Genomic DNA, 19,963 nt, shown 5'->3' on the forward strand with positions numbered 1-19,963 from the left:
CCGATCGTCTTTAAACATCCGTAATCAAGTCATATGGTCACTTAAAGAAAGCCTTCCCTTTCTGACCTCTCTCTCTCTCTCTCATGATAAGAATGAGTCATACTGCGATATCTATGATCTAGTTGATCACATGTTTACGTGCTGCAAAGTGGGCATCTCACACGCAGAAAGAACGTAGAAAGGAGAATGCATACCCCAAAAAGGAGCTTCCTCTGTAAATTGGAAGTGGTTTCCATTTTGTTTTTTCCTGGGTTAGATGATGAATCTTGCGAGTATTGGTGTTTGCATTTTCACTGGAATTGCAATTTGTGAATAAAAAAAAATATATGTATCATATTCTATTTTTTTAGCCAAGTTAATTAGTATAATTTAGTAATCGATGATGGTCAGGATTAAGTTTGATTTTTTTTCGGATCAGTGTTTGCGTTCGCACGGCTCTCCAGACTGTACGCTGATGGGACCGGAAATATCGCGTTGAATGAAACTATTTTCATATGGTCACTTATATTGTTCCAGTAACAAAAAAAACAAACAAAAAAAAAAACACCATGAAATACACTACCGGTCAAAAGTTTGGAGACGCTTGACTGAAATGTTTCTCATGATCTTAAAAAGCTTTTGATCTGAAGGTGTATGATTCAACGTTTGAAATCAAAAATAGAACTGTGCCAACATTCATTTCTTTCATTAGAAAACGACATTTTATTTACAAAAAAATATAGATTTTGTATTTTTCTCAGGGGGATTCCTCAAGAAATCAGTTGAGAAAATGCCAAGAATACATTTCTGGAAATTCTAGGCAAAAAAGTGTGTCTACTTTGAAGATGCTAAAATATTTAGATTTTTTTTTTTTTAATTATTATTATTATTTATATAATTATTTTTGTATCCCAACATAATTCCCATAGTTCCATTTGTGTTTCTCCAGAGTTTTGGTGACTTTATTATTATACTAAAATGTGAAAAAAATAATAAAAATAAAGAATGAGTGTGTCTAAACTTTTGACCGGTGGTGTATAGCGATATAGTTTTAAGCGAACTCTTAAGATAATGACGGTTATTTTCATCACACCTCTGTTTGAAGAGATAAATCGTCCAACCACTACATTGCACTTCCACAGAGCTCGGATACAGAAGTAGTCGATGGATCTCCTTTTTCATTTCCTGGCTGGCTTCCCATATCCTCCGACTCAACCAGCACGCCAATCATCAATCTTTGGTCTGTCTCACTGTCTTTTCTTAATAAGAGTTCTTTATAACCTTCTGGGTCAAATTTAATACCGCTACAAAATCCCATCATAGATTTCCTTTATCTCGACATGGGCCATAAAATAAAACCAGCTCATCCTTTGAGCACTAGCACTATAACGATCTAATTAATGGCGGTTGCTGTGGTGGAGAGACAAAGCCATGCTCTGCGTTTCACCTCTGTCAGTGATAATTCCCCTCAAAAGCCATCTTGGTTTTAGATTACTAAGCATTAATTCACTTCTGCGATATTCGGGAGCGGACAGAGTGCAGGCGGTTGGCTCGGCATTGCTCTTGTTGTTCGGTAATACTCACCAGTAGAACTTCAGTGAAGCTCCCACTGCCAACACAACGAATGGCACCACCGTGTAGCATATAGCGATCTGTGTGCTGGCCCACGTAATCACGTCGTATATGAGCTTGTGTGTGGAGGAACCCAGGAAGTGCTGCCTAACGTTATGTCTTACCTGAAGCGAGAAGAATGAAGACAGAATCACATATTTATTATTAAAAGAAGATTCAAATTAAGGCTTACTGCCAGATTAATGTCCCCCCCCCCCCAAATACAAGCATTATATGAGTACATCTGTCTCGTAGGCATTTCGTAAGCAAACTTTTCACTAAAATGGTCCGAATAATAGATCACTGCTATTTGGGAATAACAAAGCAGACATGTTGACTTTTACTGCCTTAATGAGCTCTGAGGTTCTTCGCTGTGGATCGTATTGATGCGACGTGACATTTAAAGGCCCTCTGCCGCTGCCTGACTCAGTTCCTCGGACACGGAAAGAAACTTCAACAACATCCATCATTACAGACGAGCAGTCAGAAACTAATCTTCAATCGAAACACTGGAGCGGCTTTGGATATCCAGGTTTCAGGTCGTGTTTATAAAAATGGCAAAAACCACAAAGAAGCTGAGTCACCTTCACAACCAAGTTGATTATTTTTTCCAATAACAGCCCCAGTGTGTGTTATTTTCGCAGAACTGTTATATACCGCAGCGATTTTGTTAACGGACGAAACGCGGCACGTTTTGATGCATTATAATTATAGTTATATAGATTTAATATTGCCTGTCATTTTACTGAGAAACCCAGAAGCATAAACGTTTCACTCCTGAAGACTTTCCTGAGCTGGGAGACTCGGACTACTACGAAGCACTTAGACTCGTCCCGTACATCCAATTTTCCATACCGCTTATCCTTCACAGGGTCACACAGGAGCCTGGGGTCGATCACTGGGAACTCGGGGCATGAGATGGGGGACATGCTGGACGCCGACCCATTGTGGGCACAATCGCGGGCACAATCCGCGATAAACCGGAGTACTCAGAGGAAACCCCCAGACACGAGGAGAGCATGCAAACTCTATGCAAACTCTAAACTCATGCAAACTCTAGTGGTGCAGATGTATCCAAGATGGTGGCGCACACAGTTGCTGCGGCTCACGGCTCTCCTTTCCAGTGCTCTCTTTCGTTGTTTTTGTATTATTTCTTTATTATTTGTTTGAGCATTATCGGTTCCACGAACATCCGCTATACAAGTCAGAACCTTATGGATATTGGGGACCAACACCGCATACCTATTACGAGAATGTTTCATCACACGCACAACATCCCAGACGACATAGCGAGATTGCCGGGCTCTCCGTGGATTGTTGTCGGGTCCAGAAGGCGGCGCAGACGGAGGAGGGAGAGGAAGCAAAAGCGGGGATGCAGGTCCAGTATTATGCTAAGGCTAAGAAAACAACCACACAAGCCACCTTTACCGAGCCTGTTTCTCTCCAATGCCAGATCCCTAGCGAATAAAATCGACAACTTGGAATTACAACTAGCTGGAAATCGCTACGTTCGTGACTGCTGTGTTTTGATTATTACTGAAACCTGGCTTCATCCGAGGATACCCAATGCTAGCATGCAGCTAGCAGGTCGTACTATGCTTCGCTGGGACAGGACTGAGGACTCCGGTAAGAGCAGAGGGGGGGGATCTGTATGTATGTGCATGAGAATTGGTGTAACAACGGAACAATAGACAAACATTGTTCCCCCGACCTCGAGTACATGTCCTTAAGATGTCGGCCCTTTTTTCTACCGAGAGAGCTAACATTGGTGATTATCACGGCTGTGTATATTCCACCCGGCGCCAATGTGAACACGGCGCTCTCTCTCCTGTTGAACACCATAAACGAGCAGCAGAGGGCTTACCCCGACGATGTCCACATAATTGCAGGAGACTTTAATAAGGCGAGCTTGAAGACTGTACACCGAAATTCTATCAACATGTTAAGTGTTTTACTAGAGGGGCGAACACTCTGGATCATGTTTACTCCAACATTAAGCACGCGTATAGAGCCATACCTCTCCCCCACCTCGGCCAATCAGACCATCTCTCCCTCCTGCTCTCCCCTGCCTACACTCCCCTCAGACGCAGTGTCACGACCACTATAAAGACTGTTACCACCTGGCCTGATGATGCATTCTGCAAACTACAGGACTGCTTCGAAGAGACAGACTGGGATTTGTTTGAACATCAAGAGCTAGAAACATTAACAGGAACGGTACTGGACTACATCAAGTTCTGTATTGGAAATGTGACTGTGGGAAAAAACATCCGGGTTTTCCAAAACCAGAAACCATGGATGACCAAACAGGTCCGCACACTACTCAAAGCCCGCGACGCTGCCTTCAGGTCTGGTAATAGAGCTCTGTACAGAGCTGCCCGTGCCAACCTGAAAGGTGGTATTAAGGAAGCTAAGGCGGCCTATAAGAGGAGCATAGAGTCCCACCTGTCCAGCAAAAATAAATGGGAGGTGTGGCAGGGCATACAGAACATCACGAACTACAGAGGCCGTGAGGCGACAACAGGAGACCTGAGTGCGATTCTGGCAGAAGAGCTAAATTGCTTCTTTGCTCACTTTGAAACATCACAACAACAGCACTCATCTGCTCCAGCCCCACCTCCACCCTCATCTGGCCCCCGTACCAGTCCAGCCCTGCCTCCATCCCCTTCTGGTTCCTGCACCACTCTACTTACTGTGAGGGAACACGATGTTAGACGGATGTTTCTGGCAGTGAACCCCAGGAAGGCTGCTGGCCCAGACGGTGTACCTGGTAACGTGCTCAGATCATGTGCCCACCAGCTTGCCCACATCTTTACCAGAATTTTCAATCTCTCCCTGGCCCAAGCAGTCATCCCGTCCTGCCTAAAATCAGCCACAATCATTCCAGTGCCAAAGAAGTCGCCCACCACTAGCCTGAATGATTATCGTCCTGTAGCCCTCACTCCAGTTATCATGAAGTGCTTTGAGAGATTGGTTCTTCAGCACATCAAGGACTACCTCCCCCAGATTTCGATCCTTTTCAATTTGCTTATCGTGCAAACAGACCCACAGAGGATGCTATCGCCGTAGCTGTCCGCTACGTGTTGAGACATCTAGAGCAGCAACAGAGCTACGTCCGGATGCTTTTTGTGGATTACAGTTCGGCTTTTAAATACAATAATTCCGGACATTCTCGTCACCAAATTGGTCACAATTGGCCTCCCCCGCCTCACGTGTGCCTGGATAAAGGACTTTCTCACCAACAGGTCCCAGACAGTGAGACTCGGACCCCACCTCTCCTCCACTCGCACGTTGAGCACAGGTTCTCCACAGGGCTGTGTGTTGAGCCCCCTCCTGTACTGTCTCTACACATATGACTGTAGACCAGTCTACAACAATAATCTTATCAAGTTTGCTGACGACACCACAGTGGTCGGACTTATCTCAAAAGGAGAGGAGGCAGCCTACAGAGAGGAAGTCCTAAACTTGGCAGCCTGGTGTTCAAAGAACAATCTGACTCTAAACACCAAGAAAACCAAGGAACTTATTGTAGACTTCAGAAAACACAACACGGAGCTGGCCCCCCTCTTCATTAATGGTGAGTGTGTGGAGAAGGTCCACACCGTCCGGTTTCTTGGCGTCCTTATCTCTGCAGACATCTCCTGGACGGACAACATCACAGCGGTTATCAAGAAGGCTCAAACGCGGCTATACTTCCTGAGGGTTCTCAGGAAGTACAATCTGGACTCCAATCTGCTGCTGATCTTCTACCGCTCGTCCGTCGAGAGCCTGCTGACATACTGTATCATGGTGTGGTACGGTAGCTGCACCGCAGCAGACAGGGAGAGGCTTCAGAGAGTAGTAAGAGCAGCACAGAAGATCATTGGCTGCCCTCTCCCCTCCATGATGGATATTTACACTTCCCGTTGCCTCAGCAGAGGAAAAACCATCATTAAGGACAGTTCTCACCCTGGCTTTGATCTGTTCAATCTGTTGCCCTCAGGGAGACGTTACAGGTGCATCAAAACAAGGACTAGTAGATTTAAGAATAGTTTCTTCCCGAAAGCTATTACCATGATAAACAAACACATGTACTGAGTCCACAGCATATGTATATAGTGTCTCAAAACTGTTCATTTCATAGTACCTCCCCCATCCACCCCAATATCTATCTTGCATATCTTCTTTATTTATTTTGTTTATTTATCTTGTTTATTTATCTGTGTATTATCTGTTTATTCTTCTTGTGTATTGAATGTACATGTTTGCACGGAACAAAAAGGAGTGGCTCTTAATTTCATTGTACATATGTATAGTGACAATAAAAGGCATTCATTCATTCATTCATTCTATACACACACCTAGGAGGCAGGATTCAAACCCCCAATCCCGGAAGTGCGAGGAAAACGTGCTAAGCATTAAGCCACCATGCCCGCTGATGTAAAAACCCTCCAGTCAACGATTAAAATTTTACTTATTTATAAAAACATGTTTTTAATATCCGGTTAGTTTTACCTTATTTGGATTGTCCACCGTACAAGTCCCTGTGTATGAGGTGTTACCATAAACACAATAACGTCTTAGACTCAGCACGTTTATATAAACCTATTGTTCATGTTACAGCCGGAAATTGCTGTCTAAGCTGCTGTCCCTCTCTCCCTCACCACCAACCTCTCTCTTTTACTCTTTAGACAAAAGCATGCAGCTTGTCATGTTACAGACAGACCGCGAAGCCTTCCGTCATGACAACTTACAAAGTGTCCGTTACAAAATGCTGGCACTGGAGACTCCTTCTAAAGAGGTTAATTAAACAGGTCCATACAGAAAGGTTCACCATCTCAACGATTTATGTGGAGAGTCCCTGTAGAAGTTCTTACTATTGAAATGATAGCGTATTAGCACAAGCGCATTAATAAATATAAGCCTGTGATTTGCCTTGCAGTCTGTCAGAGCTGCTGTTATTACAATTGGGAATTCAACAGCGCTGTAGTATAAGAATAAGTAAGAAACCGATCAGCGATACTCACTGCCCGGGCTGCCAGCGTCACGCCGATGCCCATGATGAAGGTGAGGTAGTATCCTGGGTACACTCCGTGCCATATGGCAGAGAGCAGGAAGGTGGCTGCTGTCGGGTGGTACGGACAGCGCTCATAACATACCCTACAGGAAACATACACAACAAAGTGTGACAGGGAACACAACCTGAAGGCACTAACAGAGTATTTACAGTAAGAGAGATCTACCTTTTCAGCCAAAGTGCTGTCTGAATGTTCCAGTTGTCGAGGAAAGACTTGAAGCTTGTTGCAAGCTGCAGGTAAATAGAGACAACAAGGACGCTCAATTCCTGCTTAGAGAAGAAGAAAGGCTTTTTCAGACGTTCTCATACCTCTATGTCCAGTATTCTCAAGTTTGAGATCAGGTCCCATCTTGGAGTGCCGTCTTTATGGTAACCATTAAAGCCAAAACCAGCAGCATTGTTTATCGCGTCAGCTGAAAAAAAATCAAAGGGAAACAAATAACTTACAAAGAAGCTTTTTATGATCGTATTATATATCATTATCGTATTATACATATTTATACCACAGTGCTGTTGAATTCTCTATTCTGATTGGTCAGAAGGTGCCGATTCATTTTCTGTAACAGCGGCTCTGACAGAAGTGCCAGCTAACATTCAAATGACAGGCTTATAGTAATGCGCTCATTCGAATACGTTATTGTTTCTATAGTAACAACTCAGAGAGACAATATGTACAGCAGACAATACATGTTATCGGTGATATCGTGAAGCTTTATTGAACATTTATGGACAGTCTCTTGGGGCATCAACGTTTTTGTAACAGTCAGTGAGTTTTCCTCCAAGGAAGAGTCTCCAGGACAGAGGACTTTTTTTTTTTTTTTTACGCTTTCCGGTTTCTTGGTAACATGACAAATGTGCGGAGAGTTAAAAAAAAAAAAAAAAAAAAAAAAAAAAAAAAAAAAAAAAAAAAGAGGCTGGAGAGCGAATGACCAGTTTATAGCTGCTAGACAGTAAATAACAACTAATTAGTTTCACGGATGTTTCACAACAATAAAAGTAATTATAAATGTATAAAAAGTATGATGTGTCGTTCATTCATGAATTAAAAATGGTCATCACTGGCAAATTGCTGTTAGAAAAGTAACTGAAGGACATGCCGTTATTGGAGAAATGATCAAAGATGGGGTGCTAATAGCAACTTTGCTTTGGTTGGGCTGCATCACACCACACTGGTGTTGATTACTTCCCTATAATAACACACCCCATCATATTTTATTCCTTACTTATTATATGAACACTGTACTCTGATACAGCATACACATAAGGCGATATACAGTCCACTCTGAATCTATTAGAATGGCAAGGTCAATTCATATTATTTATTTATTTTGCTGTAGACTGAAGACATTTGAGTTTGAGATCAAAAGATGAATATGAGAAGAGTTGAAAATTTCAGCTTTTTTTCCTTGGTAATTATATGTAGATGTGTTAAACGACATGGAACATAACACATTTTGTATCAGAACACCCAATTTATAGGCGAGCAAACTATTGGAACATGCTGACAGGTGTTTCTTGTTACCCAGGTGTGTCCTGATAATCGATCTGATAGTTTAAAAAATAAACAGCTCTGAACATCTACTCTTGGTTTTAGCCTTCAGTTTCACCTTAGAAGACTGGCTTTGTTGTTTCAAAGGATAAGCCAACATGAAGATCAGAGAGCTGTCTATGGGAGAAAAACAAGCCATTTTGAAGCTGAAAAAAGAGGGGAAATCAATCAGAGGCATCGCAGAAACATTGGGCATAGCCAATGTCCTGAAAAAGAAAGAAACCACTGGTGTACTGACCAACAGATATCGAACAGGTCAACAACAGCTGATGAGAGAAACACCCAAAAACAGTCAGTGACGTCAACAACCTCCACAGGGCAAGGGTGAAGGTATCACAATCCACCATTCGAAGAAGACTTCAAGAGCAGAAATATAGAGGCCATACCACAAGATGCAAACCACACGTCAGCAGTAAGATTCTGAAAGCCAGATTCAACAAGAAATTCATAAAGAAATACAGAGATGAGCCACAAAGGTTCTGGAACCAAGATTAACCTCTACCAAAGTGATGTAACAGCCGAAGTGTTGAGAAAGACGGGATGTGCTCATGATCCATAACAAATACAAACTCATCTGTGAAACATGGTGGAGGTAGTGTCATGGTTTGGGTTTGCATGGCTGCTTCTGTAACAGGCTCATAATCTTTGTTTATTATGTAACTCTGCAGAATGAATTTGTCTGCCAATTTACAGAAAAATGCATCCAAATTAATCGGAAGGATTAATGCTGTGTCATGCAGCAAGACAATGATCCGAAACACACTGCCAACTCAACAAAAGACTTCATTAGGGGAAAATGTGGAAGGTTTTAGACTGACCAACTCAATCACCAGACCTTAACCCATTTGAGCATGCATTTCACCTCCTGAAGAGGAGACTGAAGGGGAAAAAGCCACCGAAACAAACAACAAGTAAAAGAAGCTGCAGGAAAAGCCTGGAAAAGCATCACAAAAGAAGAAACCAACAACTTGGTGATGTGGGTGCTGTTCCTATACTTTTGCTCACTTAAAAATTGAGTAGTCTGATAGAAAAAGTTCTGTGTTTTACGCTGTTTAACACATCTAGATGTAAATACCAGGAAATAAAAGCTGAAATCCTAAACCCTCATCTCATTTTGAAACCCAAATGCATTTGGTGTATAGCACTAACAAAAAATTCAGAGGGGACTTGTATCTTGTTTTTAAACATTACTTTATAAAGAGTTCCTTTTTTTGATCACAAGAGGGCAGCAGCACATCAGAACATGGAATACAAGCAACGAAACATAACCATCACTTTCATATGGTGAGTAACGGCTGCCTCACTCACCCAGTGTCCATACGAAATAGTACTTGGGCCGCAGACTGAGCATGGACAGGTAGAGGTAGAGGATGCGCATGTAGAAGGGCTGGGACATGATGAATGGGTCGTCGATGACGCGCTCCACAGGACATATGCGATAGAAGGTTAGGTAGACCAGCAGGCAAAGAGTGCAGGTGGCCAGCTTCACCAGAACGTCTCTCTGAAACAACATGTAACCGCAGTGTACTAAACACCTAACCCCAAATATCCACCTAAATGCCAAGCTGAAGGTTGAGTATGGAACTATTGCTCAGAGATATTTAATCGGAAAGTCTCCGAGAGTTGTTTCTCCAATATCTTTGTTAAAGAACCTGGATGGAAGTTCTTCGTTGTTGTGAGAACACTGATTTGGTCTGTAGCCTAGTTCGCTCCATGTGACAGACAAGCTATAACACATCCTGCAAGGAGAAGTGTTGCAATGTTGATGACTAAACTACAAATCTTTCTTTGTTCTATGGGAACTTGAGCTTTACACACTGGTCAGCTCTTATCAGGGCTTGTGCTAAAACAAAAATTGAAGGGGTTTAAAACATTTTAGTTGACATTAAAAATAGATCACCAATTAGTTTAGCTTATTATACCACCACACGGTGTTGAATTCTTAAACAGCTCTGACAGAACAATTGCGTTAATATAGACCTGTGATTCGAGTTTGTGTACACTTCTAACATGTTATTGTTTCTATGGTAACAACTTACACAGGGTATGGTGAACGCGCCGCATAAACGAATTAACAGTTGTTGATACAGCTCCGTTTTCTGTGAGGAGATGTTTACTTAACATTTACGAAAGGATGTTAAAGTCTCAAATGTGAGTGCTTTGTAATAGTGAGGTTTTGTTTGAAGTATCATTGCCACGATAAAGTCTTCTGGACAGCAAGCACTGTGCTTTCGGTTTTCTTGGTAACATAATAAGCTGTTTTTTACATTTTTATTATTAACTTCAGAGAGATTGACAACTGTCATTCTATAATAAATTAATTGAGTGTGTCATTATGTAATAAATTAATTGAGAGTGTCATTCTATAATAAATTAATTGAGGGAGTCATTCAGTAATTACATTAATTGAGTGTCTCATTCAGTAATTACATTAATTGAGTGTCATGCTACAATAAATTAATTGAGTGTGTCATTCTACAATAAATTAATTGAGGGAGTCATTCTATAATAAATTAATTGAGGGAGTCATTCTATAATAAATTAATTGAGGGAGTCATTCAGTAATTACATTAATTGAGTGTGTCATTCAGTAATAAATTAATTGAGTGTGTCATTCAGTAATTACATTAATTAAGTGTGTCATTCTGTAATAAATTAATTGAGTGTGTCATTCTATAATTAATTAATTGTGTCATTCAGTAGTTACATTAATTGAGAGTGTCATTCTATAATAAATTAATTGAGAGTGTCATTCTATAATAAATTAATTGAGAGTGTCATTCTATAATAAATTAATTGAGGGAGTCATTCAGTAATTAAATTAATTGAGTGTCTCATTCAGTAATTACATTAATTGAGTGTCATGCTACAATAAATTAATTGAGTGTGTCATTCTACAATAAATTAATTGAGGGAGTCATTCTATAATAAATTAATTGAGGGAGTCATTCTATAATAAATTAATTGAGGGAGTCATTCAGTAATTACATTAATTGAGTGTGTCATTCAGTAATAAATTGAGTGTGTCATTCAGTAATTACATTAATTGAGAGTGTCATTCAGTAATAAATTAATTGAGTGTGCCATTCAGTAATTACATTAATTGAGTGTGTCATTCTGTAATAAATTAATTGAGTGTCATTCTGTAATAAATTAATTGAGAGTGTCATTCTATAATAAATTAACTGAGGGAGTCATTCAGTAATTAAATTAATTGAGGGAGTCATTCTATAATAAATTAATTGAGAGTGTCATTCTACAATAAATTAACTGAGTGTGTCATTCTACAATAAATTAATTGAGGGAGTCATTCAGTAATAAATTAATTGAGGGAGTCATTCAGTAATTACATTAATTGAGTGTGTCATTCTACAATAAATTAATTGAGTGTGTCATTCTACAATGAATTAATTGAGTGTGTCATTCTATAATAAATTAATTGAGTGTGTCATTCAGTAATTACATTGAGTGTGTCATTCAGTAATAAATTGAGTGTGTCATTCTATAATAAATTAACTGAATGTGTCATTCTATAATAAATTAAATGAATGTGTCATTCTATAATAAATTAATTGAGTGTGTCATTCAGTAATAAATTGAGTGTGTCATTCAGTAATAAATTAATTGAGTGTGTCATTCTATAATAAATTAACTGAATGTGTCATTCTATAATAAATTAATTGAGTGTCACTCAGTAATAAATTGAGTGTGTCATTCTATAATAAATTAATTGAGTGTGTCATTCTATAATAAATTAATTGAGTGTGTCATTCAGTAATAAATTAATTGAGTGAGTCATTCTGTAATATATTAAAATTTGTAATCATTTACATATTCCTATGATATAAGATGAATAAGCCCCTTCAAGATGTGCTGTTACTGGATAATAATCAACTTCACCGCATCACACCACCCCATCATTTATTTATTTATTTTCTTCTGTTAAAATAAATAAATCAATCAATCAATCAATCAATAAATAAACACTTTCCTGTTTTATTCTTACTGGCAAGGACACACTTTGTCCTTTTCATTATTAAATATCAAGTATATATAAATTATATCAACATCAATATCAATTAAATATCAAGCTCTTTTAATAAAACTAGAAAAAAACTGTTATAAAAAAATCTATATTATATACCATTTACTATTTTGAATATTTTAACACCATCTAACTGACAAATCTAGCTATAAGAAAGCCCTCAAGCCTCCAAAAATACATATAGTGGTAGATATTTACTTAACTGATTAGGTGGATTAATCTGTGCTGTAATTGTAAGGATAGTGTGCTCACTATATATCTTTTCGCAACACAGACAGAGGACTAAAGCACTGTCAGTAGGTGGCGCAATGGGATTCCAATGTAATTGGCTGTTTATATATGGAGAGGTGCTGAGATGATAATGCCAAATGCTTGGAGATCTGAAGGCTCAGACAACATGTAAGAATGCAAAGCAGATGGCTACAGGCTATTGTTAGTGTTAACGGAACCCGTGGGAACTGGTGCGTCCTGATCTGATATACTCTTTTCCTACGCTGCAGTTGTGCTTTTCTGTGGATTGGTTGAAACAGTGTTCGTCCTGCTCCCTCAGGACCACGCAGAGCAAACCGGCTAAACCTGCCCTGAGCCAGCAACATGGGGAATTTTCTGCCTGGAGGAAAGGAACACATATCTCCACTATATCACAACTTATTCAAACCCAGTGTTCCGTCACTGCCTAAATAAATATCTCACTACATACTCTTCACGTTCAGATCCTAAGACATGGCCACCAGGGGGAGACAGAGAGCTAACAGGGTCTCTACCTTTGGTGAGGGGTCACGTTGCTTGAATTTGCCATTCTCCTTGCCATTTGACTCCGCATGTTTGTGCTGGTAGCCCGTGCCCTCGATGAAGGCTGTGTAGTCATTGTAGGAGCATGTGGGGCCTGCCAGGATGCCCAGGAAGTTACAATTATAACTCAAATACTCTAGAAGACTTGGCATTTTCCTGCAGCACACAAACAAACATAGGATGAGCGTCATCAAGTACACCAACAGAGCCTATTTACAGAGTTTCTAAATGTTATTTTCTTTAATTGTTAGTAAAAAAAAAAAAAAAAAGGCTTTTTAATAAAAACCCTATTCCATCATCTGTGGCTTATATAGAGTACATTGCATCAGATGATATTGACTTGGAAGGCAGAGTGCAGTTCATAATAATGATGAAGAAACCTGGGAATCGTTTTTGATTTTAAGTGCCATATAAGAACACTGAAATCTTCTACACAAATTAAAAGTAATGTCTATCTAGACCACAGTCTTGGACCTCAGCTGCAATGACTTCATTATGTTATGATTGCCAGGACTCTTTCTCCTAGAGGAAACATGACCTGTATTGTCATCACCGTCCTAAGATGACGCTCAGGAACACACTGTTACATGGCAACAACCCTCCAGTCCCTAACGTGGAAATAGGAAGCCCTCGGCCACTGCTATCTGACTCGGGTTCAGGTTCAACCGAACAAAACAACTAAACGGAACAGTAGCGCGAAAGGCAACAGGATGAAGTGATGGTGAATCAGTATGAGATATAGGTCAGTGGAAATGGTGACTTGTTAGTGAAATGGCAGAAAAGACAGGCGTGAATAAAGCAAAAATGTGTAAGTACATAATCCTGTCCCAGATATAAACATACCTTTCCCACATACCTGACAGCGAGATACTTTTGAGTAGGCTTGAGATGCTCTTCCTTCTTTGTCAGACCTGTGAAAACACACACGTTTGTATTACTGTCCTTGTGAGAAGTTTCCACTGACAACAATTAATGCAGCTAATTAATGAAATGCCTACGCCTAACCAGAAAACGATACTTATAGCTCCTTTAGATTTCAGCATGTTTAGGTTTTTTTATTTTTTTTTAAACCCTGCAAACACACACACACACACACACACACACACACACCTCTATAGCTCACACATGATGAGAATCATTGGGCTGGGCATAGTGACACAGGTACACAGCAATCCCTTCAGCTGCTTCCCCTGTGATTCACGCCAATCTGCCGTTAATGCAATCATGACGCTGTGCATGAGTGCATGAGCTGTAAACCTGCCAAGGCAGCGCCGTTACCATGTCACTCAGACATCCATCAAAAACCCTCAGCCAATTCTAGGAGAGCAGCTAACAAATAGCTCAATCACTCTTAAGCTGTCAAATGGAGTGTCCAAAGTCCCTTCTCATATGCCTTTATCCATGTAAGCAAACTGGACAGGGTGTAAACTGTGACATACAAGGAAATGTCCCCACACTATAGGTCAAAATGCAACATCTTCAAACGTTATAATGAAAGAAAGAAAAAAAAAATACAAATAATGGAAAATTTGATCTCCAAATCTAATACAAAAATCACTTCTAAGGGATAAAGAATGACGAGAGCTGCTGGGAATATATATATAGAATATATATGCTGAGAATATATATATATATATATATATATATATATATATATATATATATATATATATATATATATATATATATATTCTCAACGCTTTCCTCCAGCACTGGTCATTGACAATAAAGATACAACTCAAAACAAGTTGAATTCCATGCAGTGTCAGAGGGGATGCCTCTACTGCCAATGAACCTAGTACTTCTTGTTACTTTTAGATCTGAAATACCCTTAAAATATACTTCAAACAGAAAGGAAGCTGCTGGAAAAAAAAAAAAAAAAAAAAAACTCTTTATGACATTTGACCTTGACCCTGTTTGGATCGATTCCCAAATCTAATACGTTCAGTGGGTCACCAGCTTGATGCAGTTATTACAAGCAAGTAATAAGCAACCAAATATTAAGTGCCATTTACTTTAAGTATTTCTGTTCCTATACTTTTGCTCACCAAACATTTGGGTGGTCTGCCACCAAGGGTGCCATGTTCTTTAACACATCTAGATGTAAATATCAGGAAATGAAAGCTGAAATGTCTTCAGGGTATAGCGAAAACAATAGAATCGGCCTTTCTGTTCCAGTACTTTCCGAGTGGACTGTATGTTACGGACTGTATGTGACCTGCTAATGATCAAGTGCAACTTTACAACAAACGTTTATAATAAAGGTTAATATAATTGGTTTGTAATGAGGTGTGGAATATGCATGGATTTTTTTTTTTGTAAATGTGACGTCATGAAAACACATCACTCACTGCGTTTCCATGGACAGCAGTGATCTAATTATTGACCTTATTCTGAATAAGACAATATTCTGATTAAGGTGTTTACATGAGTCGCTTTTAGAATACTCCTCTCATGTTACCGTTTTACGTTATAGAACATAGAGCGATTAACGGCACACGTCATTATGTCCCCACGTCACGCCGTCCGACGTTCCCTCCAGAATTTCACGTATCGACGTACAGTCGGTCTTCGTTATGGTACCGTGTACAGTTTTGGGTGTTTTTATTTAAAATTTTACGAACGCTTCGTGTGTGGTTAATTATTTGTCATGCTATACATGCAAATAGACGACTGCTTGAAACCGTGGGTTGCGTCCCAAACCGCTTACTTACCGTCTATATAGTAGCCGAGATACAGGTATTTCGTCTACTACAGGCCTATAGTAAGCAAGTATGTGGTTTGGAAGGCAGCTGTACTCTCTTGTTTGCCATCAAACGGTTGAGCACTGCCGTGTGTGTACGTGTCCTATCGCGAAATGCGATGAAAACTCTCACACGATGTTAATAGTGTGATCAAGGTGTTATTATAATGCACGTCGATAATGCGACTAAAACAGGAGTACTCCACATGTCCTAATTCCACTTGTGTTTACTTCGAGTATGATTGAATCAGATTAAGGTAATCAATAATATCTGTTTGCATGCTAGTTTCGTAATCAGAATGTTCTTAATCTGGTTAATATCGGATTATTGTTGTCCATGTAAACGTACGGATTGCGAATGATACAGAAATCACGCAAATCTATCATAATCATTAGAGATGTCCTGTATAACATTACAAACATGAGTCTGGAATCTTGTTCAAACAGTGCTTAAGGACAGTAATGTGCTCACGTGACGTGTGTGATGTGTGGGCCGGCATAACGAGGAAAGCTACGACCAACTTCCAAGGGGATTCTGAAAAGGTATCACTCTATTTCTCATACGTGAATCATCTCTCCATCGTCTCCTCCTAACGCTGAACAAGCATGTAAGTGGAATATGTTTGAGCAGTGGCGTGACTGTATGCAAAATCAGATGTCTTTAAACAAATTCAGAAACGCTGAAACAGCGACAACGGGGATTGGATTCTGGAAAGCACCTAATGCGATGCTCTAATGCTTTTTGAAGCTGTAGGAATTAAATGTAAAACTTTTTGCATGAATAACTATTTATTTATTTATTCCTATAGATACAACACACATATCTGAGGTAGTAAGATGTATGTTACAGGCGGTCTAATGAGTTACAATGTAAAGTCTCAGCTATATTCTATATAATCAGATAACAGATAGACTAAGTAGATACAGTATACGTCTTCAGTCTGTGTTTTTGTGAGAGAAAAGGAGAAGTTGAACGTACTGAAACTGACACTCACCATCATGGATCTCAAATGCCAGACTGGTGATCTTCTGTGTGATTACCATCAAGGGCCTTGAGTGAGAGAAAAGGGAAACAGAGGGAGAGAGAGAGAGAGAGAGAGAGAGAGAAAATGGAGTGTGAATACAAAATGTCCTACTATATCTGCTTTCACTTACAAGAGGATCAGGAACATTGCACTTTATGTTATTACTATCAGTGCTTGTAATTAACAGTATAGTGTTGGACAGCGGGATTTGAGCAATTCTTTCCCAAAGACAAACTAAACACTTGAAAATGTACCCATGTGCCTTCTGTTCCAGAAAGCTACCTCCGGCAGAGAGGAATTACAAGAACCCAAGCAGCACTTGAAGAGTGGAGACACTGGCTAGGAAGTTCCAAAAATACCATCACCACCATGAGGGATCAGAAAAATCTGGACAGCCAAAAGACTCGACCCACATCGAGCCAAGTAGGCCCTGTTCTTTAAATTCTTTACATAGTTTAACCACTTCCTAACCTGGTTAAAAGAATGGTAAAGCTGACTCCTTGAACTCACATCCATGAAAATCCTCATTTCCACCAAGCACCTGAATCCATTGTACCAGAGTCCTGATATTAGCTCCCATCCTATAGGAAATGCTGGAGGAGAACCAACGAGCTTAACACGATGACCCCCACATCACCAGAATGCCCGACAGATTAAGCGTATGTGCCCCATACCAAGAGAGAAGTGATGATCTACTGGCTCCACAGTTCCCTCAGCTCCGGACACCCACGCATCACACATAGTCAAAGTTAAGTGGAAAAGAAGTTCTGGTGGGACATTAGGTGAAAAGACATTGAACAGTATGTTAGAAGATGCACAGTGTGAGCCCAGACCAGACCCTCACACCATCCACCCGCTGGGCTCAGAATCAGCAGAACTTATATTCAGGGAGGTCTTTAGTGTATATGGCCTCCCCAAAGATACAGTGTCTGATCGGCGTGTACAATTCATGTCCGTCATGTCATGCGTGTGGCAAAGGGTTCTGCACAACATCACTTTAAGTGTGATTTCAGGCTATCATCCATGCTCGAAGACTGAACCGAAAGATTGGCCGCTTTCTTTGCGCATACTGCTTCAAATCACCAACACGACTGGAGCAGGATTCTCCCATGGACAGAATACTCCCAAAACCCCCTAGTCCACTCCTTCACCGGCTTCACGCCGTTTCTTTATGTGTTGGGTTTCCAACCTCTGCTTTTCCCCTGGTCTGGGGAACACTCAAACGTTCCTGTGGTGGATGACTGGATAATACGATGTGAACAGACCTGGGAAGTGGCCCAATCAAACTGAAAAGAGCAGTGTGACACTAGAAGGTACAAGGTGACCGTCACCGCACCAACCCTGGCAGCCGGGGCAAATGGTGTGATCATCAACCAGGGACATCTGATTTCTGAAAAGGCCCTCAAGAAAAGAGTCACGTCCCCGATTTACAGGTCTATTTAAAGTGTTGAAATCGATAAACCAACCAGAACTCCCACCACACTATAAAATTGCACCCATTTTCCATGTCTCCCTTCTGAAACCCTGTCTGTATACCCCTTATCGGCAGGTACCTGAAGCCAGACCACCTCCCCCTTTGGAGATCAAGCGCACACCAGCATACACTGTTAGAACGCTCCTTGACTCTAAGTGGGGGGGGAGGGGTATCACGTACTACCTGGTAGGGCTTTGATTACATGCTTATGATCGACTGCGATATTGACGTTTAAAGTGCGTCCTCCGCTCATAGAAACCACCGCTGCAGATCAAATCAAGTGCTTCCTAACCTTACGGCCGGTCACCATAGTGCGGCGCAGGGGTGAGGTCGATTTTTTAATGCCAAAATCTGCAAACGAGTTAGCATTTTAGCGCTCGAGCTGCCAGCTTCGCTTGCGCGAGGGGAAATCATGGCACCAACATGTCGCTAAACGTCGGGGACGTTAAACGTCATCATGCCGAAAAGGAAAACTCTTTGCAGATAAACCGGTTCGGGTGCTGTGCACAATTCCAAAAAAAAAAAAAAAAGCGGATGAAGATCCATCCACAGAGTAAATCCGTATTGTGCAAAACGTTTTCAATCAAGTTTGGAATAATTGTCGGAAGCTTGGTGACGGTGATGCTGAAGTCAAGCGACCGTGGTGTAGTTCATTTAGTTAGCTGTTTATTTCTGGCGACTGTATTTAGGCTTCAGACTCCATGTTCATTTGTGAAAATGATCTTGACGGACAAAACGTGTTAGTATTGTTCACAGGGCTTATTTTTTTTGCAATAATCCAAAAGCCTGTGTGAAAATCCTATTGGGTTTTTGTCGAGGGAACCTTTGTGATGCTGACTTTCGGCTTCCGGTACAAAACGACGTCATCCCTGCACCACTCTATCGGGCGATTTGGCTACGTCTCTCCTCCTGTAAGCTCTGTTATTGCCTTTTCTGCATTCGCCCGAATTGTTTTCATTTGGTTGCATTTTATTATATTTGACGAGATGATGCACTTTAAGGATCAGTCTAATTTGATGCAAAGATCTGTACATCAGCAGGAATGTAGCACAACATGGAGATGAAAGTCTGTTTATTCAAATGTCAAAGTGCAATAAAAAATGTCTCGTCCCTAAAATAAGCCCTACTACCTGGTGGACTGGGAGGGCTATGGACCTGAGGACCAGTCCTGGGTCCCTGCTTAGAGTTTCACAGAGAACGTCCAGATCGATCTGAACCCATCTCCAACCTTAAGCAATCCTATCTATGTCAAAGGTAGACAACTTTAAAAAAAAAACATTCATCATTTAGATCATCAATGAAAGAACAAGAACAGAAGTAGTTATAGTCGTTCTCAACTTCTGGTGGACCTAAACATAAACAGACCAGCTTTCTAACTACGTAAAGCTCAGGCGGATTTACTTGCAGTATTACTGAAGCCAGTCCTTGATCTCCACGTGCATATTTTAAGTTAACGCCTCCTACAGTGCTTTGTGATTGAAAAGTTGCATTTCTCAGCGAGATCACAACCGTCATCCATCGTCCGTCCCGCCACACCAGCCGCAATCCTGCACCTGTTACAGTCCTCCGACTAGCCGTGCGTGAAATTCAGTTGGTTCTCACAAACATTTCGCTTCTTTAAAAGCTTACTGCCATGTTTCTACCCACTGGGTAATGCCAGATGGCAAAGGCTGATGGCTGTACATGTAC

At 40.6% G+C, this 19,963-nt stretch overlaps 1 protein-coding gene across 1 annotated transcript in view; it reads right to left on the reverse strand.

Moving 5' to 3' along the window:
• The window catches only part of mboat2a (membrane bound O-acyltransferase domain containing 2a), an 80,232-nt gene that overhangs the window by 5,407 nt on the left and 54,862 nt on the right, over window positions 1–19,963 (reverse strand). Inside the window, exons 5-12 of the mRNA XM_017475865.3 lie at window positions 16,771–16,826; window positions 13,889–13,943; window positions 13,005–13,188; window positions 9,504–9,696; window positions 6,956–7,059; window positions 6,813–6,877; window positions 6,597–6,729; window positions 1,564–1,715 (exon numbers count right to left, since the gene is read on the reverse strand). Of these exons, the coding sequence (XP_017331354.1) occupies window positions 1,564–1,715; window positions 6,597–6,729; window positions 6,813–6,877; window positions 6,956–7,059; window positions 9,504–9,696; window positions 13,005–13,188; window positions 13,889–13,943; window positions 16,771–16,826 (942 nt within the window). The remainder of the gene's footprint in view (window positions 1–1,563; window positions 1,716–6,596; window positions 6,730–6,812; window positions 6,878–6,955; window positions 7,060–9,503; window positions 9,697–13,004; window positions 13,189–13,888; window positions 13,944–16,770; window positions 16,827–19,963) is intronic.

The sequence above is a fragment of the Ictalurus punctatus genome, chromosome 9, assembly GCF_001660625.3.
Source record: "Ictalurus punctatus breed USDA103 chromosome 9, Coco_2.0, whole genome shotgun sequence".
Taxonomy (NCBI): Eukaryota; Metazoa; Chordata; class Actinopteri; order Siluriformes; family Ictaluridae; genus Ictalurus; species Ictalurus punctatus.